This window comes from Dendropsophus ebraccatus, chromosome 4, assembly GCF_027789765.1.
Source record: "Dendropsophus ebraccatus isolate aDenEbr1 chromosome 4, aDenEbr1.pat, whole genome shotgun sequence".
NCBI classification, from domain to species: domain Eukaryota; kingdom Metazoa; phylum Chordata; class Amphibia; order Anura; family Hylidae; genus Dendropsophus; species Dendropsophus ebraccatus.
The window spans coordinates 30,341,042-30,368,398 of record NC_091457.1 but is presented as its reverse complement, the minus strand read 5'-3'; the positions used below and the strand labels follow the sequence as shown (position 1 = coordinate 30,368,398).

Here is a 27,357-nt window from a genome sequence, read left to right as displayed (position 1 = left end):
ATAGACAGAGTACAATAAAGAGAAAACAGCAAAGCTAAGAAAAATGTTTAATAAAGACCTATGGAGGAAATGATTTTGCACCATAAGTATTATTGGGGAATAACTTGCTGATTGGTGGGATTCTGACCACTGGGACCCCATAGATAATGAGAAAAGAGTTTAAAGTGACACTGTCACCCTCTTTTGGGCATTCTGACATCTCTACACAGGTGTAAAGGGTAAATTTAGCAGTTTTCATACCTTATTTTATATCATAAAAAGTAATCTTTTATCAACTGCACATAGTGTTAAGTGGGCGGGGCCTGGCGGTATTGGCGCCACTTAGACCTGCCCACAACGCCACAGTTGGCCCTGCCCCCTCGCCGGCCATTGGAACAGGCTGGCCGAAAGGTCTAGACCCCACCGCCTTTACGTCGGCCAACCAATGGGCGTAAAAGGGGCGGGGCTAAGTGGTGCTAATGCTGTGAGGCCACGCCCACTTAATACAATCTGTTGTTGATAAAAGGACACTTTTTACTTGAACAAGCACCATGACGTATGATATGAAATAAGGTATGAAAAACGCTAAATTTACCCTTTACATCTGTGTAGAGATGTCAGAATGCACAAAGGGGTGACAGTGTAAATTTAAATGTCCTTTGAGTGAATAAATGCTCAGCCACCACTCTATTGAGTGTCTGAGGGACTTCCAAACATAGCTGAGCTCCATGTTCAGCAATGCTCAGAAGTTCCATAGAAAATGAACAGTGCAGCAGTCTATCATGTTCTATTTACTCAGAAGACTACTAATGTCCATGCTCATGGTTGGTGGGGTCCAACGGTTGAACGCTCACCGATCTGCTAGTGAACCCCCTACCTATGTGTATAGAAATGTTTTATTTCAAAATCCCCTCTTTAAAGAAATATTACAGAATAACATAGTAAAAAGAAGCATCACCTGATCTGTGCCAGTGCATTTGTATATACAGAGTTATTGACATCACTGTGATATTCATCTGGAGGCATAACACCTATGGCACAGTAAAAATAATTATAGATCATAGGAACACCTCTTATAATGTAGTTAGTACACAACTGTGCAGTTTGACTAATAGGAATGATTTAGCCAATACCCTCCACACAGTGATCTATAGCTGTCTGCTGTATATATGGACACTCCGCAGCCTATCAACAACCAGTGACAGAGGAGTCAGAGTGCTTCCAAAAGTCCTCCTAAGGGTACGTTCACACTTACCTGATCCGCAGCGTATTTTCTGCTGCGGATCCGCTGCGGATCCGCAGCAGATTTCATTTAAATAACTGAACACAGCATCAAATCTGCACCATCAAATCTGCTGTAGATCTGCTGCGGATGTTGTAGGTGTGAACGCACCCTTATGTTGTTTAGTGTGTGTTTAATAGGTGCACACTACTAACATGAGAAGCAGAGGATCAGTGTTTAGCAAGTGAATGTGCGGCCATGTCTGTTTTTTTCCTCCTCATAGAATTACCTTTAATATGGTAACACTGTTCTTCTGCACACCACAAAACTCTGCTACACCAATAATCAGCAATTGACCTCACCACTTCCCAGCCGCCACTCAAAGCAAAAAAATTTACATCCTATGAGAAAGAATTTAAAAAATAAGTCACTCTGTAGAACAGAGATATCCAGCATCTTTAATAAATTATTATTTTTAGTCAAGCAATAAACGCACTTAACTAGAGTAATGCAATGATATAGTATCCAGTGCAAATTCTAAATAGATTAGACAGATACACAAGGTTATAGTCATGTGCAGTGACCCACAAAATGTTATCCGCCACCCACAGGACAAGGGATAACAGGCTGCTCAGCCAATCAGTGCGCTGCCCCACTGCAGCCACTGATTGGCTGAGCAGGACGTGCAGCCGGGAACACCTGAAGCAAGCCGGAGCCCGGAGCAGGTGAAGTATGCTCTGGCCGGCAGGGGGTTAACTTACATTCTCGCGGTGGATTGTCAATCCCGCTGCGAGTATGTATTCTCATAGGGATAAACAGGCACTGGATCTGCAGCGGATTTTGCTGCGAATTCGCAGCATGAAATCCACTGCCGATCCAGTGTGTGTTGTGCACCCTAAGTCCCAATCAATGCAAGCGGGTGTGGTTTTCTACACTTGTGATAACTGGTACATACACCCACCCCCTAAAATTTCAGAAGGTTTAGTTCCAAGATGTGGAAGTTAGTGTTGGGGGGCAGAATGTATAAAATGTATAAAAATGTATAGGTTGGCAGAATTATCTTTGCCCTCTAAACATGGGAACGTCTTATCTGCTGTAGCTGGCAGTCTGTACCTAGCCAAAATGTAAAAACACAAATTATGACTTAGTAAAATCATCCTTTTTTATTACCTTTGTCATGTAATAGTATTGTTTAAATATCATCAAAACATCTCCATTAATGTGAATTTCTTGATCTCCATAGATTTCCTCTGGACAAACTTCATATCCTGTTAATGCGCTTTCCCATGGGAATTTTGCACCCTAAATGAAAAAAAAAAAAATAGTACAATATAACAATATCTGGCTTCAATGGGCTCCATTCTGAGACGCTGACTGGCTTAGCAGGCTGTCATTGCTGAGACAAGTCTAAGCAGAGCGACAATTGGGGGCCCGATCAAGTCCCAATTAGAGCTGCAGGGGACCCAGGTAGGTGAGTATGTTTTTGTTTTTACTATAACAGCCAAAGTGCAATATGAAAAATTATTTATATATCAGCAAAACCTCTTTAACATCATGTTTTCCCTGTAAGTTTAGGGCATATATTAGCAACCTGTCAAAATGGGATGCTAAAATAATAAAGAAAGTATACTTACCTGTCCCCATACCTCCACAGTGCCCCTCTTATCTTTCTCTCTCTCTGACAGTCGACAGAAGTAATTTTTGGACGGCTTCTTCATACGTCACATCCTCGGGTTCTGCTGCTGATGGATTGCCCGCTCATCCAGTTAGTGACTGCAGCAGTGTCTCATCCCAGTCACTGATTGGCAGAGCGGGCGATCCATCAACGGAATACATGATGTTGCAATAGGTGCTGGAGGCCAAAACAGGAAATGTCTAAAGCAGCAGCAAATCCCCATAGAAATCCTCTGCACAGTTCGTGTCTTAGGAAGAGATGGCAGCAGAGAGAACTGTGTCAGACTGGAAAGAAAACAACACTTCCTGCAGGACATGCAGCAGCTGATAAGTATGGGAAGACTTGAGATTTTTAAATAGAAGTAAATTACAAATCAATTTAACTTTCAGAAACGTGTTGATCTGAAAGAAAAAAGATTTCTGCTGGAGTACCCCTTTAATTATACTTTTTTTTTTATTTTGTTCCCGCATCCTGGCCTGCCTGTCATTATTTAAATTTTGATAGGACTTCTCCTTTAATTCCCGCAAAATCATTGCATATGTTTAGAAAATGTAGCAAATGTAATGTCTAGGGACCAATAAACTGGCTGTACGCCACTATATACATCAGTACCCATTTATTACATGTTTTAGAGCCCTATCACACAGGCCAATCATCAGCAAATAAGTGTTACTAGTAACACTTATTGCCGACAATCACACTGTGTAAGGCTGCGTTTACACAGAGCGATAATTCGCCCGATCGTACAATTAACGATTTCGAGGTAACAATTAATTATTTTTTTATAACGATCAGCATTTAGACGGAACGATATATTGTACGGAAAAATCTTTTGCGATCGCTTAAGCCTATCTCGCACATAGGTTAAATCGGTGAACAACCGTTTACACAAAACGATCTGCGAATTTTTTGCGAACGACCAACGACGATTTGAGAACATGTTCAAAGATCAAAATGAACGATTTCTTGCTTGTCGCTTGATCGCTCGCTGCGTTTACATGTACAGTCATCGTTCGATTGTTATCGTGCAAATTCGCACGATAATCGTTCCGTGTAAACGTAGCATTACGCTATGTTCACACATAGCGTTTAATGTGCATTTAATCAACGTCAGCGCTATTTTGCCATAAAGTTGCAGAATAATAGGAATATCTTTGCCGCAATTTTGATGAAATTGCAACTAAATGCTTAAAAAATCAGTTACACACAGTTCAGGCATAGTTGCCCCACAATGTGCCAACCTAACTGGTTGTTGAGGTACAGTCTTTACATCTTCAATATCACAACTCTTAATACCAATAATATATGAAGGATGAAGCGGGCCTTTATGTCAGCACCCACATTGCGCTCATTCAGCTGTATGGTAGTCGCAAAAATGCCAAAGGCACAGTCTACATAGCCACACGCTTTTGATACCTGGTAGGTAAATGCCTTCTTCTAGCATCCAGGCCTTTGGTTAGAATCTTACACGTTTAAAGGGAAACTATCTGCCTGTTAGAAGTATCTAACCTGCTGATATATCTCTGTAGCACACAGGGAGCTGAGGATGAGGGTACGTTTCTTACAGTCATCCTCGGCACCATTTTTGTGCCATTAGCAGTTTAATCCTTATGCTAGTGAGCGTCCAGGCCCCCTATCCACCAGCCTCCTTTTAATGAACATATCAGGTCTAGACCAACAGAGTACATGTGTATGACTATAACTAACCCTTGTTTACCTACCTCATATCCTTGTTGCTTAGCATTCTGCAATGCTCCCTCTAGTGTTCGAATGCGATATTTAAGAATATGACGAGCCATCTCTGGGTAAAACAGCAGAATATTTGGATATATCCAAATGTCCTTGGACGAAACAGAAACAAATTATTACAACACTTTAATTTGACAATCATTTGCCAACCACATAATCTATGAATAAGCCTGTAAAAACTGCAGTTTTATTAGAGAGAGCAATCCAGTACTGGCAGTTAAGCATAAGCGTTGCTGCTCCTGTTATTCTCGAAACGAGAATTAGTGCCATAGAGAGTGGATACAGTATGCATGCTTGATCACAGCTCCATTCACATTCTGTTTCCATGTTTGGTAGAGATCTGTCCCCCCCCTCTTACACGGCAGAGCCGCGGCTCACGTGCGTCCCGCTCCCCTCCCAGCCACACATGCAGGTCCCCGGTCTGTGGAGGAAACCGCAGGGACTGTAGAATAGGGTGATCGCGTTGCTGCGGGTCCTGGAGCTGTACAGCAGGATCGGGGGTTGCACAATCCCGCTGTACAGCTCCAGGACCTGCAGCGACGCTATCTCCTTATCCTGCAGTCCCTGCGGCCTCCTGCACAGACAGGGGACCTGCATGTGTGTAGGAGGGGAACATGTGTGCCAGGGTGAGAGGAGGAGGAGGGCTATGTGCACTTCTGCCTTAGTCACCCCCCCCCCCCAGTGCTTCAGTCCCCCTCAGTCACCTCCATCTGCCCCTGTCCCCCTCAGTCACCCCCAGCAGCCCTTGTGCCCCTCAGTCACCCCAGACCCATTCAGCTGCCCCAGTCACCCCTCAGTCACCTCCAGTCCCCCTCAGTCACCCCCAGTCTTCCTCAGTCCCCCCCAGTTACCCCAAGTATCCCTCAATCACCCTTAGCTGCCCCAGTCCCCCTCAATCATCCTTAGTCCCCCTCAATCATCCCTAGTCCCCCATAGTCTCCCTCAGTCGCCCAAAGTCTCCCTCAGCGGCCCCAGTCCCCCTCAGTCATGCCCAGTCCCCCTTAGTCACCCACAGGCCCCCTCAGTCACCTACAGGCCCCCAAGTCCCCCTCAGCTGCCCCCAGTTGCCCCAGTCCCCCTCAGTCACCCCCAGCTGCTCCTATCTCCATCAGTCACCCCCAGTCCCCCTGAGCTGCCCCCAGCTGCCACAGTCCCCCTCAGTCCCCCCTCATCTATTCCTGTACTACTACTACACCCATTATCTATACCTGTACTACTACTACTACACCCCTCATCTATACCTGTACTACTACACCCCTTATCCACTATACCTCTACTACTACACCCTACCTAGATAAAGGCACAAAGAAGATCTCCTATACTATATGGGTGAACAGAGTGGCACATATCTGGGGAAACTACTTATATGGGGGCACAGAGAGGACTTGTCTACTACATGGGGGCACAGTGGAGCTCTGTTACACTGGGAAGCAATACAGTTGTTGTCTCAAACGTCATTATAATAGTATCTGACGTCGCAAGGAGAAAAATGTTCTATTTAGCAAAAAAAAAAATTAAAAAAAAAAAAAAAAAAAAAATCGAGATTTAAATCGACAATGGTCCCCCCCCAAAATTTTTTTTAAATTGAGATTTTATTTTTTGGCCATATCGCCCAGCCCTAGTTGGATCCCCACTGACCAGATGCTTATCACTGACAAATTTTAAAGGGGTGATCCAGCAAAAAGAAAAATTCTAATCAACTGGTGTTGATACCATGTACCCATGTTTTGAGACTCGCAGCTGAGGCTCCATGAACCCATTTTTGCATATTTAAATTTATAAAAGGAGAAGTATCAATAGAGACTATTGAGTACTTCATTGGATTTTTTTCACTGATCTCCCTGAGCCCAGTGATTGCTGTGTTTTGTAAATCAGCTGGTGTCAGAAAGTTAAATAAGCAGTCCAGTTTCTTTGTTCGTGAAAATTTTTCTTCTTTCCTGTTTTATATTACTGTATTATGCACACTAACTATCGCTAGTTTTACAGCAACATAAGTTTTACTCTAGTTTAGCATTTCATTACTGGGCTGGGTTCACACTACGTTAAAAACTGATGAAAAAAACAGATGCAATTGTGTGCATTTGTTTGGATCCATCTTACCATTGACTTCCATTATATAAAAAAAGAAAAAAGATCAAAACGGATCCGTTTTTTTTAACGGACACAAAAATGAGGTTGCCCAATCATTGGATCTCTTCTGGTTCCTCAAAGTTATACTTACCTGTCCCGCTTACCGCCACCAGCAGGTCTCTTATTTTTAGTCCTGTGAAATCACAACCCAACTCAGAAACTTCTGTAGTCACTCACTGGCTGAGCAGGTAGTTCTTGCTGGGTTGTGATAACACATGAACTGGAAGAAAACTAGAGACAGTCAGTAAGTTGGTGGCGCAGCCGCTGCAGGGGCACAGAGACTGGTGAGTATAACATTTTCTTACATTTCTACAAAACCCCTCCACCTGCCATCGATTTTTACACTTGGCAAGAGTTCTCCTTAAACATTTGTATACATTCAACGCTTGGGAATCACAGGCCAGAAAACAACATGGCTTCCTTCCTGACTAAAATTAAAGGGTTTTTTTTTTCAGGATAAGAAAAACATAGCTGCTTTCTTACATAAACAACGCCACCTTTGTCCTGTGTGTGGAATCGCAGCTTAGTCCCCTGACGTTAATGGAACAGAGATGCAATACCCCACAACATGAAAATAAATGTAAATTCTGTTTTTGGGAAGAAAGCAGCCATGTTTTTCTAATCCTGGATAACCCAATTAATATAATTTTAAGTCTATATTTAAAAACAAGACACATAAACTATCCAGTATCGGAGTGACACACAATATAAAATCATGGCTGGAAGTGATCTCCAGCAATCAAACGTACTTGGTCCCAAAACACGTGTCCCCAGTAATCTTCATTCTGCTGACCATTTGACAGACCCCCAGGACTGATGCCATTAAAGTCTTCATTACATCCCAGGGGTGGTAGGGAGCTTAGTAGATAATAGAGACATCCAATGACAGCCTGCTTAAGAACAAGGGAACCTTCTACTTCTATGCGGCTTTCTTCCCATAGCTGGGCCCATGCTTTTGCATGTGAAGAGAACAGTTCTTTCTCATCTGCTAGAGACAGGCCTTCATCGTATCTTTCTTTGACTTCTTTTTCAGTTTCTGAAATTGCTGCAAGGAACACCCAAGTTTTTTCCTGCTCAGTGGAGAGGGACAGACACTGGGGTACTGGAGTGTAGATCATATGAACTGTCTTTAGGGGACAGGAAGGAACCTCGGGGGTCAACGTGCTTCCGTAAAAGTACCTAAGTGCAATAATATTTCTCAGAAATTATTAACATAACTAATAACAGACAACACAACACAATCTCATATGACCACACTACCTTTGTTGGCCTATAGAGCCTTTTAGAAAGTCTAATAAACATATGATAAAATGAATAGGTCATGAACTGACACTCACTTAGCATCATTGTAGTCAGGGCCTCTCTGGAGATCCAAGTCTTGGCTTTCCGCCTTAAAATCCACTTCAAGATTGACGCTTACAGGGCCGCAACCTCTTATGGTTATTATGTTGGCCAAGAGATGTCTATGCAATCGGTGAGCAAAGAGCTGCTGGGTAGCTGTAAATGTTGAGCACTGAAGGGTATGGCTAAAAGTTCCTGAAATCACAAATTTTCTTTTTAAAGTTAAATCAATCAAAACCATGCAGCACTATGGAGATAATTACAGGGAACCTGTCACCTGGGACACAGAGCCCGCCCAACCCCCCGGTGCAGCCCCCGGATACTTACCCTTTCCGGCGAGTTCCGCTCCTGGAGCCGATCCCAGGGTGGAGATATCAGCGCCCGAAGCCGTGCACACGCTGTATGCAAATTACCTGAGATGAGTCAGATGCCCATAGAGAATGAATGGAGCCGTCATTCTCTATGGGCACCAGACTCAGCTCTGCAGCGCGCGCAGCTTCGGGAGCTGATATCTTCGTCCCGGGACCGGCTCCAGGAGCGGGACTCGCCGAGAAGAGTAAGTATCCAGGGGCTGCACCGGGGGTCAGGCGGGCTCTGTGCCCGCGTCCGCAGTGACAAGTTCCCTTTAGGGTAGCTTCACACGTACCGTATCGCTGCGTTTTTATCGCTGCGATTTTTACATGCCAGTTTTGATTTTCACATGAAAATCATCTATCAGACCTATCAGAAGTAGTTTTTTTTCAAAGACAGATACCCTCAAAACAATTTGTCAGAACAGTCCATGTATTTTCTCAAACAATTACTTACCAACTGAGCTGTGTTCCTCAGATTGGTTGGTAACTGCTTCAGAAAATACCTGCAACCTGCAGTGTGAACAGAGACATAGAGGTGCTGCCAATTTTTCCTTTTTTTCTGTTGAATGTGGGGGTGTGGCTACCTCCTTTGGCTTGCACTCCACCCATGCCCCAAGGGTGCTATAAAAAGAGATCCTTTGGATCCTATCTGCCCAAGAGAGGCCATTGCTAGTGTGAAAATGCTAGAGTAGGGACCATGTCTCTGAGGAACTTATGTGGTGACATGGTAGGAATCGGCGGGGGTCCCAGCAGTCAGCCCCCCACCAATCCACAAATGGGAATACCCCTTTAGGAGAAAAGTTTGAAAATACAACAAAGCATACCTGTTTTTACATCTAGACAGAATTCTTCATCTACAACCTCTTCCTTCTTCACACACAGGCGGACATTGAGAGGGCTCGGTACATTTGCCCTGTGACAGTCACCAACTGATCCATTGTAGACCCCATTTACATGCAAGACCTCTCCATAGGCTCTTGTGCCCAGATACCCATTAGCCATTGTTGCCATGAAACGAGTATCTGAAGGTAAGGATTTGGTCAAGAATATCCAGGGGTCAGCTTCTACATCATCCATTTCTTTATTATTTTTTTAACTGCAAAGGAGCATATTAAGGAAGATTAGTTATACAGCGATGTCTCGTGTTACAATATTTTCAACCTACAATGGTCTTTAGTGGACTATTGTAACATTAGTGACTTAGACCAAGGGTCAATTGTGCATGGACAGCAAAACTTCTGGCTGCCCAGGCATGATGGGAATTATAGTTTTGCAACAGCTGGAGGGCCTTAGATTGGAAACCCATGCTTTATACAGTCCAGATCTGCTATATGCATCAGTGGCTGGAAGACACCAGATCAGATTTCACAGGTAAACCTCCTGTGTAAGTCAAGTTCCTGCTCTGACTGGTTGGCTGCACACTAGACTGCGGTACCACATGTTATGTACACCAGGTGAGGGCAACAAATACAAATATTATTTTTACATTGAATATAGCTATATAACGTTGTAATATAACTTTATTAAAGAGAATGTAAGTTTTCTTTTCTTACATTAAGTAGCAGCAGTAAGGGGTGACACAGCCTCTCTGCTGCCACCAAGGGCTGTGCCAATATCTGACCGGCCACACAAGCCCTGGTCCAGACATAGTTACCCATCTGCCTAAAGCTACTGAGCCTCCTCCTAATGTATGTCAGCATTACACTTAGGGAAGCTGTTTGTGTCTTTAGCAGAGTGAGCAGAAATAGCTGCCCAGCATTGCTCCACTGCGATGGCTGCAGCGCTCCTGACACAGACAGCTTCCCCAAGTTTAACGTCTATTGTAATGCTGACGTGCATTATATAGAAAGCAGGGGAGATTCAGTATCGCTATGTATCTGCGTCAGGACAGGGCTTGGGCAGCCCTGCAGTTCCCAACACAGCCAATGATGGCAGCGGACGGTCTGTAACACCCCTTACTGCTGCCACTCAACGTATAAATGTAACCATGTAACTATATATATATATATATATATATATATATATATATATATATACACAGTGGTACCTTGGTTTAAGAGTAACTTGGTTTAAGAGCGTTTTGGTTTAAGAGCTCACAGTTCTTCAAAATTATGAATTGGTTTAAGAGCATTGCTTTGGTTTAAGAGCTCCCTGTACTGGGTGGGAGCGCGAGCTGGGGAGGGACATGGTCTGTATAGCGGGGTCTACAGCTCTGTACTCTGACCCAGGAAGTCTCCTTCACCTTCCAAATCATGGCAGATCCACTTCAGGCTGGGGCTTGCATCAGGGGACAGGACTGTGGGGGGTAATCTCTTCATAGATGTAACCCCCTTCTGCCCGGACAGAGAGCGCTGCATGTATGTGCCCACATCTGCCCTGCTCATTCCTTCATGCCCCCTGCAGTCTCTGTCAACCCTTGTGTTTCTTATCCTCTCCATTACTGTACAGTAACTTATAATATCACATATTCTGCTGTTTCTCAATGTTTGTTTCATTAGTTTTACATGGTATTCAGAATAATAAATCATTATTTTGGGGGGGTGGAACCGATTGTCTGCATTTCTATCATTTCTTATGGGAAAATTTGCTTTGGTTTAAGAGTGGATTTGGATTACAAGCTCGGTTCCGGAACGAATTATGCTCGTAATCCAAGGCACCACTGTGTATATATATATATATATATATATATATATATATATATATATATATATATATATATATATATACACACAAACATTTTCTTTAATAAAGTTATATTTTAAAGCTGTATAACGTGATTTACAGCATCAGTGCCTCTTTCTGTCTTTCATACACAATGGCGATGCTCACACACAAAATCAGGAGTGGAACAGACAGAGAAAAACTATAATGAAAAGGTGTGCACGGTTTCTGAGTTTTCAACCCATTCCTGGTTTTGGTTGAAAAATAATGACCAAAAGACTAATGGAAATACTAACACTCCTTTAGGGTGCCTTCACACGTACCGACTCGCAGCGGAAATCTCGCAGCGAGTTTTGCAGTGAGATCTGCTAAGAGGCAGGCCTCTGTGACTACATACTTGCAGCGGTCTGAAATACCGCTGCAAGTATGTAATGCAGCCGCCCCTTAAACCCTTCGGCTCCCGAATTAAGAAAAGAATTTAAAAGAGACTGGGGATGTTTTTGACAAGCCGAGGTCCGGCAGACCCTGCAAGACAACTGCTCAGGAGGAACATTTGTTGGTTCAAAAACCAAAAGCCAGCCCCGCTTCCACTGCAGCACAGCTCCAACAGGCCTGGTCACCTCAATTCCTGTGTCAGCTAGAACAGTTTCTAGGATTCTGTCTGGAAATGGCCTCCATGGTGGAATCAGTGCCCAGAAGCCAGCACTAAACAAAAGGACAGTAAAAAAACCATGTAGCATTGGCCAAGGCCCACAGCCTGCTAAATGGATGGATGCTGGAAAAGTGTCAGAAGGTGGATTTCTCAGATGAATCTTCAGTTGAATTACACCACAGCCGCCGCAAATACTGCAGGAGACCTACTGGAGCCCATATGGATCCAAGCTACACCCAGGAAACAGTTATGTTTGGTGGTAGAAAGATGATGGTCTGGGGTTACAGTCAGTATGGGGTGTGCAAAACATTTGCAAGGTGGACGGTAATATCAATAGCCTAAAATATAAAGAAGTATTAGCTACCTCTTACATTTCCAATCATAAAAGGGGTCACATTTTGCAGCAGGATGGTGCTCCATCTCATCCATCTCTACATCATAGTTCCTCAAGGCAAAGAAGATCAGGATGCTCCAGGACTGTGCAGCCCGGTCACCAAACATGGACATAACTGAGCAGGTTTGGGGTAGGATGTAAGAGGAAGCTTGGAAGACAAAACCAAAGATTCTTGATGACCTCTGGGAGGCATGAAAGATGCATTCTCTGCTATTCCTGATGACTTCATCAATAAATTGTATGAATCATTGAGGAAACGTCCTTCAAGCTCATGGAAAATACAAAATATTAACCCCTTGCCGCAAAATGACGTTTGGGGAACGTCATGTAAAACAAGTAGTTCCCGCAACATGACGTTCCCCAAACGTCATGCTTTCCCTGCCTCCCCCCGCTGTCCCTGACAGTGATCGGGCAGCGGGAGGAGGCTATGTCACATAGCATCCTCCCGCTGCATCTGCCCGGAGGGGAGCCGCGCTCCCCGCGGGCAGGTAACCCCATAAACGCTGCGGTCAATGCGACCGCAGCGTCTATGGGGGAGATTTGAGTTCCCCCGCCGATCGGGCGGCGGGAGGAGGCTGCAGAACGTTGCCTCCTCCCCCCGCCACATCAGATGTGTCCCCCGCCCCCCCCCCTCGTCCCCCGAAACCGGCGGATCGCCGCTATTACCGTTATAGCGGCGATCCGCCGCCGATCGCTTTCATCTCCCCCCACCGTGGAACAAACGATGTTTGTTCGCAGGGATGGAAATGAATAAATGATCAAAGCCCCATGCTCTCCGCCACCGGAGGTAGCGGAGAGCATGGGGCAGTGATCGGGGACCCCCCCGTGTGGTCCCGGAGCAGGCGATCAGCGGTATATACTATATAAAATCTGTATAAAATCTGAACTGAAAATGCTAATTGGCGCTCCCTTCCTTCTGAGCCCTCCTGTGTGGCCATACAGTAGTTTATGCCCACATATGGGGTACCGTTGTACTCAGGAGAACCTGCGTTACAAATTTTGGGGTGCGGATTCTCTCATGTTCCTAGTAAAATTGAGAAATTTCAAACTAAACGAACATATTATTGGAAAAATTCAAGTTTTTCATTTTTACTGTCTAATTTAAAATACTTTCCTCTAATACCTGTGGGGTCAAAATGGTCACCACACCCCAAGATGAATTCTTTGAGGGGTGTACTTTCCAAAATGGGGTGACTTTTGGGGGGTTTCTCTTCTGTGGACACTACAGGGGCTCTGCAAACGGACCTGGCGCTCAGAAACTTCTTCAGCAAAATCTGCATTGAAAAAGCTAATTGGCGCTCCTTTTCTTCTGAGCCCCGCTGTGTGCCCATACAGTGGTTTATGCCCACATATGGGGTACCGTTGTATTCAGGAGAACCTTCTTTACAAATTTTGGGGTACTTTTTTTCTCTTGTTCCTCGTGAAATTGAGAAATTTCAAACTAAACAAACATGAGAAACAAAGGCTGGAGATGCACTGCTCTAAATATTCAGAATATATGTAAATATCAAAAAGAGAAGTGGGTGCACAGAGCCCGCATACCAAACAGAATACTGAGCCCAAAAACACTAGTAAGTATGCAAATGAGGGCAATGGCACACCAATATAGAAAGGATAAATATCTTTATTTAACAAATCACAGAGTATAAAGAAAAAACACTTGGAAAAAGTTAAAAACACTTAAAAAGCATGACAGGAGACCATGATTGTAGTCATGTACTCAGAGCCAATAGTGGAGAGTAATCTACTCCAGAAACAAATCTCCAACCCCCTCCAACACCAATATGTAAATCCCTGTTAGCCACAGGGTAGTCGATCTCAAAAAAGCACATAAACAGAAAAAGCGCACACATGTGAAAGGAAAGAAAATGAATAACGATAATAAGAAATGTGTGACAAGCACAACAGAACAAAACGAGGACTACCATGCGACACCTAGATGTAATGAAGTGCAAGAGATCAAAACAAAATGTGTGGACAAAGCAGGGGGGGGGGGGAAGAGGCAAGTAACCAGTAGCTATGGCTCAATGATGTCCCACGCGTTCCGTCCTGCTCCCAGGACTTCCTCAGGGTCCCTGAGGAAGTCCTGGGAGCAGGACGGAACGCGTGGGACATCATTGAGCCATAGCTACTGGTTACTTGCCTCTTCCCCCCCCCCCCCCTGCTTTGTCCACACATTTTGTTTTGATCTCTTGCACTTCATTACATCTAGGTGTCGCATGGTAGTCCTCGTTTTGTTCTGTTGTGCTTGTCACACATTTCTTATTATCGTTATTCATTTTCTTTCCTTTCACATGTGTGCGCTTTTTCTGTTTATGTGCTTTTTTGAGATCGACTACCCTGTGGCTAACAGGGATTTACATATTGGTGTTGGAGGGGGTTGGAGATTTGTTTCTGGAGTAGATTACTCTCCACTATTGGCTCTGAGTACATGACTACAATCATGGTCTCCTGTCATGCTTTTTAAGTGTTTTTAACTTTTTCCAAGTGTTTTTTCTTTATACTCTGTGATTTGTTAAATAAAGATATTTATCCTTTCTATATTGGTGTGCCATTGCCCTCATTTGCATACTTACTAGTGTTTTTGGGCTCAGTAAACTAAACAAACATATTATTGGAAAAATTTGTGTTTCCATTTTTACTGTCTAATTTTGAATACTTTCCTCTAATGCCTGTGGGGTCAAAATGCTCATCCTACCCAAAGATGAATCCTTTGAGGGGTGTACTTTCGAAAATGGGGTGACTTTTGGGGGGATTCTATTCTACAGTGGTTTACGCCCACATCTGGGGTACCGTTGTATTCAGGAGAACCTGCGTTACAAATTTTGGTATGCTTTTTATCTCATGTTCCTTTTGAAAATGAGAAACTTTAATCTAAACGTATATATTATTTGAAAATTTTAATTTTCGATTTTTTTACGGCCTAATTGTGAATAATTTCCTCCAGCCCCTGTAGGGTTAAAATGCTCATTATACCCCTAGATTAATTCTTAAAGGTGTCTAGTTTCCAAAATGGGGTCACTTATGGGGGTTTCCAGTATACAAGCCTTCTAAATCCATTTAAAAAAAGAACTGGTCCCTAAAACAAATCAGTTTTGGAAATTTTCACAAAATGTGATAATTTGCTAATAAATTTCTAAGCCCCGTAACACCCTAAAAAAGTAAAATATGTTTCCCAAATTATGCCAGAATAAAGAGGACATATTGGTAATGTGATTTAGTAACTAATTTATGTGCTGTGACTTCCTTTTTTAGAAGCAGAGAATTTCAGAAGTTCATAAAATGCAAAATTTTCAAATTTTTCATGATATTTTGATGTTTTTCACAAAAAATACACAAAGTAGTGAACAAATTTTGCTACTAATATAAAGTGTCATATGTGACGAAAAAACTATCTCAGAATCGCTATCATACGTTAAAGCATCACTGAGCTATAAGCGCATAAAGCGAAACAGGTCAGATTTTGTAAAATGAGCCTGGTCATTAAGGCCAAAACAGGCTTTAGAGGCAAGGGGTTAAATATGGCTCTAATAGCAGCACAACTTTATTCACCAATGTTAGGAAACATAGCTTTGTATTTGAAGTAAATTATTTGTTTGATTTTCACATTACTCTCTGTGAGCGACAAAACTTTTGTCTTGCCAAAATCTGACCTTTCTGTGCTCATTAGGTGATCAATATTTCAGCAGTGATGCAAATTTATTTTTGTTAAAAAAAACTTGGGAGGGTTTCAGCTTTCATATGAGTCATTTCAAAACCAATGGATGAATTTTAAGTCAGTGCATAAGCTTTGGTTTCCACAACATGGAGAAGCAACAGAACTTCTGTCAGGGACTGTATTATTTCATTAGTATTTTGCAACCAAAACCAGGAGTGGATTTAAAACACAGAAAGGCTATGTTCACACACTGTTAACCCCTTAGTGACCGCCGTGCTGCCTTTTCATGGCGGCCACTAATGGGCTTTATTCCGATGCGTACGCCTTTTAACGGCGTACGCATCGGAACGAACTGCCGCCCAGAATAGCTGTATTTTATCAATCCACTTTAGAAAATACGTCATAAAAGAGATCAAAAAGTCATATACATATAAAACTTGGTATCAATAGAAACTACAGGTCTTCCCGCATAAAATAAGCCCAAAACCAGCTCTGTCGCGCAAAAGATAAGAACGCTATGGATCTTGCAATTGGTTTTGGCTAGGAAGATAGTTTCTATACAAATCTATACAAATGTGGTATAGCCGTAACCGTAATGACCCAGAGAATACATGTATTATGTGATTAGTGACCGCCGATATTAATTTTTACGGCGATCACTAATGGGCTCTATTCTGCTGCCATCAGCTCTTTATAGCGAATAGTGCAGCGGCGCCGGTAATGCCCGCAGCACCCTCCTCTCAGCTACCTGAGGTCGCTGAGAAGTTGGGGCAGAGTGTGGGCTCAGTCCCGGACAGTCCCCGCACCGACGATTGCCGTTATTACCAGTATAACGGAGGCCACCGGTAACGGGCACTGCATGCTTTCATGTCCTCTCACCGTTAATCCACAGTGAGAGGAGATGAATGTCCCCCCCCCCTTTCCCCCCCAAAATAACCTTAGTGTTCACAGTGATTAATTTCTTAGGGTACAAACACACTTGCCGCATCGGCAGCGAGTTTCTCGCTGCGTATTCCCAGCGAGACTCACTGAGGATCCCGGCCCTGTGTACTCAATTTTGTTTGTCCAAAGGCCGACCCGTTAACCCCCCGCCGGAGACTATACATCACCTGGTCCCGACTATACATCATCTGGTCCTTCGCTGATTCCCGGCACGTCCCGCTCAGCCAATCAGTGCGCTGCCCCACCGCAGCACTGATTGGCTGAACGGGCCGTGAAGACGTCGGGAGCCCCGTAGGCGGGATTAGCTGGTGTATAGTCTCCCGCGGCCGGGGAGTTAATGGGGCGAGCTGCGGACAAACTCGCAGCAGGGAAGTACATCCCTGCTGCGAGTTTGTCTGCCATTGAGTACACATGGCTGGGATCCTCAGCAAGTCTCGCTGCGAATACGCAGCCAGAAACTCGCTGCGGATACAGCAAGTGTGTTTGTACCCTTAAAAAAAGATCAAACTCTCATTCTCTCCACTACCAGAGGTGGCGAAGAGCATGGGGCAATGATCAGGGACTAGCCGATGTGGTCCTGGTACAAGTGATCAGTGGTATATACTATATACCACTGATCACTTGTTCCAAATGCTGCCGGCACTTTTTGTCCCCTGTCACCAAAAATCATTGGTAACAGGATAAAAAGTCAAGTGCCCCGGATTACCTGTAAATAGAAAGAGAAAAAAACAAGGGCACCGGCGCCTCGTGTCTTACCGAGATGACACTAAAATAGGGGGAGTGGGTGATTCCACTCACCTTTGTGCCCCTTGGGCTGTAGGCATATCACCCCTCTGGGGTAACTGTAAATCCGTAAGGATATAGTAATAGGCAGGTGGCTAGGATCCAGGACTGCAAAGCCGAAAATACAGAGGACGGAATACTCCCAACAACAGGGTCCGTAAAGTAACAGCAAAACACAAGAAAAAAATGGTACTAAATACAGCGCTGTCCCAAAAGGAATCCAAATGTGCACCTTGAAAAACGTAACAAAGCACAAAGTTTACGCGTTTCAGGAGGTAAGTGGGTTTCCCTTCATCAGAACAGTGCAATATCAAGTTATTGGTATTGATATTGATATTGCACTGTTCTGATGAAGGGAGACCCACTTACCTCCTGAAAAGCGTAAACTTTGTGCTTTGTTAATAAATTAGATATATTTAAAGTTTTTCAAGGTGCACATTTGGATTCCTTTTGGGACAGCGCTGTATTTAATACCATTTTTTTCTTGTGTTTTGCGGATTACCTGTAACCACCTCGCATTACCTGTAACCACCCCAGATTACCTGTAACCACCCCGCATTACCTGTAACCACCCCGCATTACCTGTAACCACTCCGCATTACCTGTAACCACTCCGCATTACCTGTAACCACCCCGCATTACCTGTAACCACCCCGCATTACCTGTAACCCAGGGGCGTAGCTAGGGGTTCAGTCTAGGGGGGGCGAGAAAGTCTGAGTGGGCCCCCAACCGATTTAGTTACCCATAGGGAACTTCAGCAGATGACAATGCTTTCCAAATAATAAAGGAAATATTCTACTACATTACTCATAGAGAATAGGGATTAAGAGCAGTGAAAAAGGCTTTCTACTTTTCACATATATGGCCATGTAAAATTAAAAGGGGTTATACAAGATAAGAGATTTATGAAAGGGTGTAAATATACACCTGGTGAAAACTGCCCACAGCAGCCAATCACTGCTCCTCTTATATTCTACCAGAGCCGAAAGCTGAGCTGTGATTGGTTGCTGTGGGCAGTTTACACCAGATGTATATTTACACACTTTCATAAATCTCCCCCTTTATGTTCAATGAATAATCTCTACTATATAAACAAGATATTACTAATAATACCAGCATATACAGGACAAATAAACTGTTACACCATGACCACTACCCTCACCATACACTGACTGGATAATAGCACTATATTTTTACTGAATAACATCCACAATATAAAGGCCAATATTCTCCCTGACCATATTGAGGTAGATCAAGGTGTATACAGGTTCTGCAGTTCTTATAAGTGATCATACATAGTGCATCTACATCCAGTGACTCACAGGAGGCGGCTTCTCTGCATGAATTGCAGGTGATGTTTTTGATATTCAAAGTTGTTCACATTTTCCTTTGTTCTCCACCTGGCCATCATGAAGATTTCTCCGACTATGACTCTTCTCCATAGGATCTACTAGAGAAACATTTTAGACTCCTTGATCCAGGATCATCCTCATGTTTATACAAACTCCCCATAGTGTAGCCCCTTTTATGCAACCTCTATGCAGTATAGGTCCCTCTGTAGTGTTGCCCCCCTATGTGCAGTACACCACCCCTTTCCCAAATAGGCCTTCTCTGGGCAGTAAAGGGAAAGCATGCACAGGATGTAGAGGATGCTGGAAAAGCTGGGTGACCTCCATCATACTAAGTATTAGATGCTGGGAAAGCTGGGTGACCCCATGATACTGAGTACAAGATGATGGAAATTACCAACATCATAAGAACATAAGAACTGCACCCACCACATGATGTCGTCATGGACTTCTTTATTAATTCACAGAAAGTGACATCAAACACATTGTGGACTCCAGTGGGCAGCTGTCAGGTAGTGGTAGGATACAGTCTGTTTCGTGCTGATTGCACCTCATTAAACCTCAGGGAGTCCATTGAAGCACAATCAGCGGAAAACAGACTGTATCCTACCACTACCTGACAGCTGCCCACTGGAGTCCACAATGTGTTTGATGTCACTTTCTGTGAATTAATAAAGAAGTCCATGACGACATCATGATGCTGGGAAGCTGGCTAACCTCCATCATACATGATGCTGGGAAGCTGGCTAACCTCCATCATACATGATGCTGGGAAGCTGGCTAACCTCCATCATACATGATGCTGGGAAGCTGGCTAACCTCCATCACACATGATGCTGGGAAGCTGGCTAACCTCCATTATACATGATGCTGGGAAGCTGACTAACCTCCATCATACATGATGCTGGGAAGCTGGCTAACCTCCATTATACATGATGCTGGGAAGCTGACTAACCTCCATCATACATGATGCTGGGAAGCTGGCTAACCTCCATCACACATGATGCTGGGAAGCTGGCTAACCTCCATCATACATGATGCTGGGAAGCTGGCTAACCTCCATCATACATGATGCTGGGAAGCTGTGTAACCTCCATCACACATGATGCTGGGAAGCTGGCTAACCTCCATTATACATGATGCTGGGAAGCTGACTAACCTCCATCATACATGATGCTGGGAAGCTGGCTAACCTCCATTATACATGATGCTGGGAAGCTGACTAACCTCCATCATACATGATGCTGGGAAGCTGGCTAACCTCCATTATACATGATGCTGGGAAGCTGGCTAACCTCCATCATACATGATGCTGGGAAGCTGGCTAACCTCCATCACACATGATGCTGGGAAGCTGGCTAACCTCCATCATACATGATGCTGGGAAGCTGTGTAACCTCCATCATACATGATGCTGGGAAGCTGGCTAACCTCCATCACACATGATGCTGGGAAGCTGGCTAACCTCCATTATACATGATGCTGGGAAGCTGGCTAACCTCCATCATACATGATGCTGGGAAGCTGGCTAACCTCCATTATACATGATGCTGGGAAGCTGTGTAACCTCCATTATACATGATGCTGGGAAGCTGGCTAACCTCCATTATACATGATGCTGGGAAGCTGTGTAACCTCCATTATACATGATTCTGGGAAGCTGGCTAACCTCCATTATACATGATGCTGGGAAGCTGGCTAACCTCCATTATACATGATGCTGGGAAGCTGGCTAACCTCCATCATACATGATGCTGGGAAGCTGGCTAACCTCCATTATACATGATGCTGGGAAGCTGTGTAACCTCCATTATACATGATGCTGGGAAGCTGGCTAACCTCCATTATACATAATTCTGGGAAGCTGGCTAACCTCCATCATACATGATGCTGGGAAGCTGGCTAACCTCCATCACACATGATGCTGGGAAGATGGGTGACCTCAAAGTGGCAGTGACATCAGATCGCACCTGCTGCTCCTCTCTCCTCCTCAGGCAGTTTATTCTGTCAACAATAGGGTCATTATCTGACCCGCGAGTCGTGCTGGGGGCGGGGCTTATCTTAAAGGGGCGGAGCCTGTCGGGACCAACGCGAGAGATTAATTTCCCGGTAAAAACTGACTGATGGCAACTCTCCCCGCACTGTGGATAAGGCCCCCCTCTGTGCAGTGCAAGATTCCCCTTCCCTTTACACACACGCACACACTCACCCGTTCTCCAGCTCTTCTGTAGCCGAGCCTCCTTTTCAAGCTTCCGGTGTAGGCAGCCAGCCTGACTTGCAGAGGCTGCCTGCACAGGAAGCGATCTCTGCTCCAGCATGACATTCCCTTTAGCTGTGCGTGCGTCTTAAAGGCGTACGCACAACTAAAGGTCACTCAGGCCCCGGGATCTGGAACCCTTATCCCAGATCCCTTGGCAGGTTCCCGTTAAGTTGAGGGCCCAGTCACAAAAGGTGGCGGCTGTGGCCCTAAGCAGCTACTGAGGGGCAGGCCCTGGAGGCAAATTCACTTCTGTCAGTGGGCCCCCAGCCTTGGTGGGCCCGGGGGCGGCGGCCCCCCTTGCCCCCCACCTATTTTCGCTACTGCTGTAACCACTTCGCATTACCTGTAACCACTCCGCATTACCTGTAACCACTCCGCATTACCTGTAACCACCCCGCATTACCTGTAACCACCCCGCATTACCTGTAACCACCCCATATTACCTGTAACCACCCCATATTACCTGTAACCACCCCGCATTACCTGTAACCACCCCGCATTACCTGTAACCACCCCAGATTACCTGTAACCACCTCGCATTACCTGTAACCACCCCAGATTACCTGTAACCACCCCGCATTACCTGTAACCACCCCAGATTACCTGTAACCACTCAGCATTACCTGTAACCACCCCAGATTACCTGTAACCACCCCGCATTACCTGTAATAGGGCTGGGCGATATGGCCAAAAAATAAAATCTCGATTTTTTTAAAATTTTGGACGATTCTCGATTTAAATCTCGATTTTTTTCTTTTTTTGCTAAACAAACAGGAAATTTTTCTCCCTGCAGCATCAGAAACTATTTTAAAGACGTTTGAGACAACAACCATATTGCTTCCCAGTGTAACAGTGCTCCTCCCGTGCCCCTATGTAGTAGACAAGCCCATTGTGTGCCCCATATAAGTAGTTTTCCCAAATATGTGCCCTATGTACTAGTGTATTAGTAGTAGTACAGATGAAGGGATTAGCAGTACAGGTAAAGATGAGGGGTGTAGTAGTGGTACAGATGAGGGGTGTAGTAGTAGTAGTAGTAGTACAGGAACAGATGAGGGGTGCAGTAGTAGTAGTGCAGGTAAAGATGAGGGGTGTAGTAGTAGTACAGGTACAGATGAGGGGTGTAGTAGTAGTACAGGTAAAGATGAGGGGTGTAGTAGTAGTACAGGTAAAGATTAGGAGTGTAGTAGTAGTACAGGTATAGATGAGGGGTGTAGTAGTAGTAGTAGTAGTACAGGTAAAGATGAGGGGTGTAGTAGTAGTACAGGTACAGATGAGGGGTGTAGTAGTAGTACAGGTACAGATGAGGAGTGTAGGAGTAGTACAGGTAAAGATGAGGGGTGTAGTAGTAGTAGTACAGGTACAGATGAGGAGTGTAGTAGTAGTACAGGTATAGATGAGGGGTGTAGTAGTAGTAGTAGTAGTACAGGTATAGATGAGGGGTGTAGTAGTAGTAGTAGTACAGGTACAGATGAGGAGTGTAGTAGTAGTACAGGTAAAGATGAGGAGTGTAGTAGTAGTACAGGTAAAGATGAGGGGTGTAGTAGTAGTACAGGTACAGATGAGGGGTGTAGTAGTAGTACAGGTATAGATGAGGGGTGTAATGGTAATACAGGTACAGATGAGGAGTGTAGTAGTAGTAGTACAGGTATAGATGAGCCTGGTGTAGTAGTAGTACAGGTACAGATGAGGGGTGTAGTAGTAGTACAGGTATAGATGAGGGGTGTAGTAGTAGTACAGGTATAGATGAGGGGTGTAGTAGTAGTACAGGTATAGATGAGGGGTGTAGTGGTAATACAGGTACAGATGAGGAGTGTAGTAGTAGTAGTACAGGTATAGATGAGGGGTGTAGTAGTAGTAGTACAGGTATAGATGAGCCTGGTGTAGTAGTAGTACAGGTACAGATGAGGAGTGTAGTAGTAGTAGTACAGGTATAGATGAGGGGTGCAGTAGTAGTACAGGTACAGATGAGCCTGGTGTAGTAGTAGTACAGGTACAGATGAGGAGTGTAGTAGTAGTAGTACAGGTATAGATGAGGGGTGTAGTAGTAGTACAGGTATAGATGAGGGGTGCAGTAGTAGTACAGGTACAGATGAGGGGTGTAGTAGTAGTACAGGTACAGATGAGGGGTGTAGTAGTAGTAGTACAGGTATAGATGAGGGGTGTAGTAGTAGTAGTACAGGTATAGATGAGGGGTGTAGTAGTAGTAGTACAGGTACAGATGAGGGGTGTAGTAGTAGTACAGGTACAGATGAGGGGTGTAGTAGTAGTACAGGTATAGATGAGGGGTGCAGTAGTAGTAGTGCAGGTAAAGATGAGGGGTGTAGTAGTAGTACAGGTACAGATGAGGGGTGTAGTAGTAGTAGTACAGGTATAGATGAGGGGTGTAGTAGTAGTAGTACAGGTACAGATGAGGGGTGTAGTAGTAGTACAGGTACAGATGAGGGGTGTAGTAGTAGTAGTACAGGTATAGATGAGGGGTGCAGTAGTAGTAGTGCAGGTAAAGATGAGGAGTGTAGTAGTAGTACAGGTAAAGATGAGGGTCAGGGACATAGCTAAGAGCATGGGGCAGACTGGGGGGGAAGGGCATGGGGTACACTGGGCTGGAGAGCATGGGGTACACTGGGGGGGGGCAAGTATGGGGCACACTGGGGGGAGCAAGGGGCAGACTAGGGGGGAAAGGCATGGGGTACACTGGGGGACATGCATGGGGCACACTGGGGGGAGCATGGGGCAGATCGGGGGGAGAATAGGGCAGATCGGCAGGGGCATGGAGCAGACCGGGGCAGGAGGGAACATACCTGGTGTACCCGCTCTGCGCGGGCGCACACCACCGGCACTTGCGCTCTCCTCCCGCCCGCACTACTCCTCGCAGCGGACCCGCCCCCATAGCCAGACATATACGCGCGCTTCCTCCCGGCCCCACATGGAGGTCCCCGGAGGAGGCTGCAGATACTGAAGCATCGGGTGATAGTGTCGCTGCTGTACAGCTCCAGCACCCGCAGCGATCACCCGATGCTTCCGTATCTGCAGCCTCCTCCGGGGACCTCCATGTGCGGCCGGGAGGAAGCGCGCGTACACGTCCGGCTATGGGGGCGGGTCAGAGGCGGGGACATAGGACGCTGCTGGCCGCTCTCGCTCCTCACGCTGTTTCAGTAGCTGGAAGATGCGAGCAGCCCGCCCGCGCGCCCAAATCCAATGATTTTTTTGGAAAATCGATTTTCGATTTTCCAAAAAAGTCAAATCGATTCTCAAATTCTGGGCGAATTAATCGAATTAATTCGATTAATCGCCCAGCCCTAACCTGTAACCACCCCACATTACCTGTAACCACTCCGCATTACCTGTCACCACCCCACATTACCTGTAACCACCCCACATTACCTGTAACCACCCCACATTACCTGTAACCACCCCAGATTATTAATAACCACTCCAGTTTACCTGTAACCGCTCAGATTACCCGTAACCACCCCAGATAGCCAGTAAACACCCTCAGATTGCCACAGGCTACCCATAACCACTACAGATTGCCATAACCACCCCAGATTGCCTGTAACCACCCCAGATTGCCCATACCCACCCCAGATTGCCTGTCACTCCTCCCCCAGATTGACCATCACCACCCCAGTTTGCCTGTGACCCCCCCCCCAGATTGCCCGTCACCAACTCAGATAGCCAGTAAACACCCCCAGATTGTCTGTTACCACCCCATATAGGCAGTAAACACCCCCAGATTGTCTGTTACCACCCCATATAGGCAGTAAACACCCCCAGATTGTCCGTTTCCACCCCAGATAGCCAGTAAACACCCCCAGATATCCAGTAAACACCCCCAGATTGTCTGTTACCACCCCATATAGACAGTAAACACCCCCAGATTGTCTGTTAACACCCCATATAGGCAGTAAACACCCCCAGATTGTCCGTTACCACCCCATATAGCCAGTAAACACCCCAGATAGCCAGTAAACACCCCCAGATAGCTAGTAAACACCCCCAGATTGCCCATAACCAACCCAGATAGCCAGTAAACACCCCCAGATTGCCCATAAACACCCCAGATTGCCACAGACTGCTCGTACCACCCCAAATTGCCTGTCACCACCCCAGACAGCAAGTAAACACTCCCAGGTTGCCCGTCACCACCCCCAGATTACCTGTAATCTCATTTAAAAAAAAAATTTTTAGCAACTGCGCTATTCTTATAACCGATACTAGCTGCGGTTTTGCTCCAGCAAAATGACGCTCCTTCCCTTCTGAGCCCTGCTGTGTGCCCATACAGTGGTTTATGCCCACATATGAGGTACCGTTGTACTCAGGAGAACCTGCTTTACAAATTTTGAGGTGCATTTTCTCCCCTGTTTCTCGTGAAATTGAGAAATTTCAAACTAAACAAACATATTATTGAAAAAATTCATTTTTTTTTTCATTTTTACTTTCTAATTTTGAATACTTTCCTCTAATACCTGTGGGGTCAAAATGCTCACTGCACGCCAAGATGACTTCTTTGAGGGGTGCCCTTTCCAAAATGGTGTGACTTTTGGGGGGTTTCTCTTCTGCGGACACTACAGGGGCTCTGCAAACGCACCCGGCGCTCAGAAACTTCTTCAGAAAAATCTGCACTGTAAATGCTAATTGGCGCTCCCTTCCTTCTGAGCCCTCCTGTGTGCCCATACAGTGGTTTATGCGCACATATGGGGTACCGTTGTACTCAGGAGAACCTGCGTTACAGATTTTGGGGTGCGCTTTCTCTCCCTTTCCTTGTGAAGTTGAGAAACTTCAAACTAAACAAACATATTATTGGAAAAATTCTAGTTTTTCATTTTTACTGTCTAATTTTGAAAACTTTCCTCTAATACCTGTGGGGTCAAAATGCTCACTGCATCCCAAGACGTATTCTTTGAGGGGTGCACTTTCCAAAATGGGGTGACTTATGGGGGGGGGTTCTCTGCTGACACTACAGGGGCGCTGCAAACGCACCTGGCGCCTGAAAACTTGTTTAGCAAAATCTGCACTGAAAATGCTAATTGGCGTTCCTTCCCTTCTGAGCCCCGCTGTGTGCCCATACAGTGGTTTACGCCCCCATATGGGGTACCATTGTACTCAGGAGGGCCTGCGTTACAAATTTTGGGGTGCTTTTTCTCTCCTGTTGCTTGTGAAAATTAGATACTTTAAGGTAAACGAACATATTATTTGAAAATTTCTATTTTCCATTTTTTTCCGACCTAATTGTGAATACTTTCCTCCAGCCCCTGTAGGGTTAAAATGCTCATTATACCCCTAGATTAATTCCTTAGGGTGTGTAGTTTCCAAAATGGGGTCATTTATGGGGGTTTCAAGTATACAAGCCTCCTAAACACACTTAAAAAAAGAACTGGTCCCTAAAAAAATTAGCTTTGGAAATTTCATGAAAAATTGATAATTTGCTGATACATTTCTAAGCCCCGGGCACCGGGGGTGACAGGTCCTCGTTAATCTTCATTGTTTTCTTATTTTAGGATGACATTTTGAGGGTTCCAGAACCACTTAACAGTTTTCATAGTTTTGGTGTCCACAATATTTTGAATTATCAATGGCGTCCTCCCTGTCTGGAAATACTTTAACCCACTGAATAAAAGGTGATCAGAGAAGTACTGCAAAACGATACTAAAGAAAACTGTACATCACCCTCACACAGCTCCAGTATTGGTGCAGTCACTTTATGGCCACACAAAACTATTTTTTTGCTGAAGTATAAAAGCTATATAAGCAGGATGGAGAAAGAGCAGCCCCTGCAGGCGGAAGGTGGTACTACACGGCGGCCATTCAGACGAATGAATGCCATGTAATACGTGGAAGGTTCCAGTCCGCCACAAGGGGGCGCTCTCGGCTCATAAAGTTGCCTCAAGCTGGGGATCCGCCTGTATGATTCCCCCATAACACTGGGCTAGGTTCACAAGGAAAGTTCACATCGGTATGTACAGTGAGGTGTTCAGAGCTGTCCCCGTTACCTCAGTGTACGCTCCCGAGCGCCTCCCTCCGGCGGTAACTGCTTCCTGTAGGTAACGGCCCCTCAGCAGCAGTGAGGAGGAGGCTACGGGAATCTCACGAGAACTCGGAGGAAACTTTTCCAGATGTTTTAGGGAAATAGTTGTGACGCGTTACATCCGGGGGCAGTATACAGGGCTGTACACCGGCTGTGACGTCACCCCTCTTACTGATTTGCGGAC

General features: G+C 45.1%; 1 protein-coding gene across 2 annotated transcripts in view; it reads right to left on the bottom strand.

Moving 5' to 3' along the window:
- PGGHG (protein-glucosylgalactosylhydroxylysine glucosidase) overlaps positions 1–27,357 on the bottom strand; it is a 39,733-nt gene extending 12,376 nt beyond the window's left edge. For both annotated transcript variants that reach the window (XM_069965415.1, XM_069965416.1), the window contains exons 1-8: positions 27,139–27,357; positions 9,274–9,545; positions 8,093–8,291; positions 7,505–7,934; positions 4,598–4,717; positions 2,372–2,503; positions 1,491–1,602; positions 938–1,010 (exon numbers count right to left, since the gene is read on the bottom strand). In XM_069965415.1, the coding sequence (XP_069821516.1) occupies positions 938–1,010; positions 1,491–1,602; positions 2,372–2,503; positions 4,598–4,717; positions 7,505–7,934; positions 8,093–8,291; positions 9,274–9,526 (1,319 nt within the window). In that variant the 5' untranslated portion in view covers positions 9,527–9,545; positions 27,139–27,357. The remainder of the gene's footprint in view (positions 1–937; positions 1,011–1,490; positions 1,603–2,371; positions 2,504–4,597; positions 4,718–7,504; positions 7,935–8,092; positions 8,292–9,273; positions 9,546–27,138) is intronic.